Source organism: Loa loa, assembly GCF_000183805.2.
Source record: "Loa loa unplaced genomic scaffold supercont3.1002, whole genome shotgun sequence".
NCBI lineage: Eukaryota > Metazoa > Nematoda > Chromadorea > Rhabditida > Onchocercidae > Loa > Loa loa.
This window is the reverse complement of record NW_018109182.1, coordinates 3,339-5,762: the sequence shown is the minus strand read 5'-3', so window position 1 is coordinate 5,762 and position 2,424 is coordinate 3,339. Positions and strand designations below refer to the sequence as shown.

Below are 2,424 nucleotides of genomic sequence, written 5' to 3'. Positions count from 1 at the left end.
GATCTTTTATTCGATCTGGGAAAACGACATGATATAATCTTACAAAACAGCAAAAATTTATTGACGAGAAAACAAAATCGCAAAATAAAACAATAACAGTTAAATCAAACATGATGATGGAAATTGTTAAATATTCCCAAAGTGGAGGAATGTTATCAAAATATACAGCAAATCAAAATTTTTATCAAAATATGTATAGTATCTCAAAATTATCAAAATGCGCACGGTAAAAGAGTAGACATAATCAACGTCGCAAGAAAGACATAAATGAACAATAAATAACAAACTGAGCTGACTGAAAACGGAATAAAAGCGTCTCCTGAGATTTACTGAGCCTAAGAAAATTTATTGGGAATATTGAGATTTACTGAGATTAAATGTGATTCCTAAATATCAGGAATCAGGAACGAAGTGATTAAAATATCAAGTATTTTTCAATCTTGAAAAAGCAAAGTGAGAATCAAAAATTTCACCTAAAAAGACCTGAAAGGACTGTTACTTACACCAATGACTGATGGAACACAGCTTCGATCCTTTCTAGGTACAGCAAAATAAGGGTGCGCAATATCCAGACCCACAATGAGAAGTCCGGTTTTCGTCAGCCATCGGTCACAGCTAAAATGTCATACATTGCTTCAAAAATAGGAAAGGTTGTTTCCAATGAAAATTTCCAAAAACCATTGCGAAAAAGGAAGAGCAAAAAGAAAGCAATCACTTAGTCTCAAGATGAACCGAATAATTCAGTCCTCCCAGTTTAATGTTCGTTTTATTGACGATATTATCAAGTGTTTGACGTTTGTTTTGTGTGGTCACCGACAATGCAGTTGATGCTTTTAAATCCTGCGTAACAACTTGCTCTTGTGACTCGATATATTTTATATGTGCTGAAAAATTCCACCACTGTACAAAGATCACGAGATATTTTGACAAGGAAAACTAAAACCCCATTCAAGAGCAAAGTTGAAAATGGAAAACAATTAAATCATTACGTTCCCTGGAAAATGTTTATGAGCCATACAAATCAGTCACCGAACAAACCTATCAAGAACCGTTATCTAATAACCACCCACAAAATTCAAGATAGGAAGCGATATTTTTAATGAAACGTATATAAGGAAATGAAAGATCAACAAAAAGGGAAACGCTAACTCGTAAATGCTAAATTTTAGAATAAAGAATTATTTTTTTGAATTCAGGGAACAAATTCTAACAAAAAAAGGCTGCTCATAAAGTGCTTTCGAAACTGCTAAAGCTGTAAGAAACAACAAACTTTAGAAATAATCACCATGGTAATTCAGCTCATCAGCAGTCACAAAATGAATAAATGTCGCGCCTAAACTTTTAGCTTCCGTAATCAACGGCTCAACATTCTGTTGTTTTGCATGTGGGATATACACATATTTAAGTGGGTCTCTCATTTCCATACCATGTAGACGACAGTGTTGCAAAAAGATGTCCATATATTTACTATAAATATTTTACAAAGCCAATGAAATATTCCGCTGAGAGCGAAAGAATAGCCAAGATATGAAAATGAAATTTTTTGAATAATCCATACATCTTCAGATAACCCTCGTCAAAGTAACATGCATTTCTTCCTATATTATAAGTCCATATTATTAGCATTAAAAAATCCCACCGGAATTGATGTTCATTAAATCTTCCTTCTCGTGGACCCATTAATGCCACCGCATACCAATTTCGGCAAACACCCGGAATTAGGTATTGATATTTTCCAACCGTCCATGAGGTCTTAACAATAAACGTAAAAACCTGGTTAGTATTATGGTTTAAAATCGTTTCGGTAAGTGATAACCTTAAACTTTTCCAAGTAAACCACCAAAAAGTTACACAGAAACCAGTTGAAATAAAACTTTTGATTACCTTCTCACTTGGTTTTATCCATCCGTTAGTCCGATATTCAATACTTGGCGTAGGAAGCACTCTTGCTGTAAACTACACAACAAAAAAACATAATCTTTCCTGGTTGTCTTCACTTAATTTCATTAGTTAATGCTTTCGATGTAATTAAAACATATTTTATACGCATAATAGATGGTTAGTGTACGGTAATCCAACACAATTAAGGATTCTCGAAACTCCTCTGCAACACATTTCCCAAAGCTTGTTACTTCTATAGTAATTTCATTTACAGTCCTGAAAGTAAGAACCCAAACAAATACAACAGAAAAAAGCGGAAAAAAGACCGTCAAATTATTTGTAACAGCCACGTTACATTTTGCCATCCACTTATTCTGGTTAGAACTATTAAGCTTCATCGCTTGACTCAATGTATTCGTCTGCTGCAATCGAAGAGATGGAACTGTAGCACACGCCTTAAAAAAAGGAAAAATAAATCGACAAAGGCAGGTTATGAGAACACAAAGAACAAAGGAACTGACTGCTTCATCAAAACTGCCTGGT

At 34.1% G+C, this 2,424-nt stretch overlaps 1 protein-coding gene across 1 annotated transcript in view; it reads right to left on the bottom strand.

Annotated features, from left to right (window-relative positions):
* Positions 1-503: 503 nt before the first annotated feature.
* The window catches only part of LOAG_19036 (CBR-PPW-2 protein), a gene marked incomplete at both ends in the record, with an annotated part of 4,912 nt that continues 2,991 nt past the window's right edge, over positions 504-2,424 (bottom strand). Inside the window, 6 exons of the mRNA XM_020451692.1 lie at positions 504-615; positions 716-884; positions 1,286-1,467; positions 1,640-1,752; positions 1,885-1,956; positions 2,208-2,336. Coding sequence (XP_020304506.1) covers positions 504-615; positions 716-884; positions 1,286-1,467; positions 1,640-1,752; positions 1,885-1,956; positions 2,208-2,336 — 777 coding nt within the window. The remainder of the gene's footprint in view (positions 616-715; positions 885-1,285; positions 1,468-1,639; positions 1,753-1,884; positions 1,957-2,207; positions 2,337-2,424) is intronic.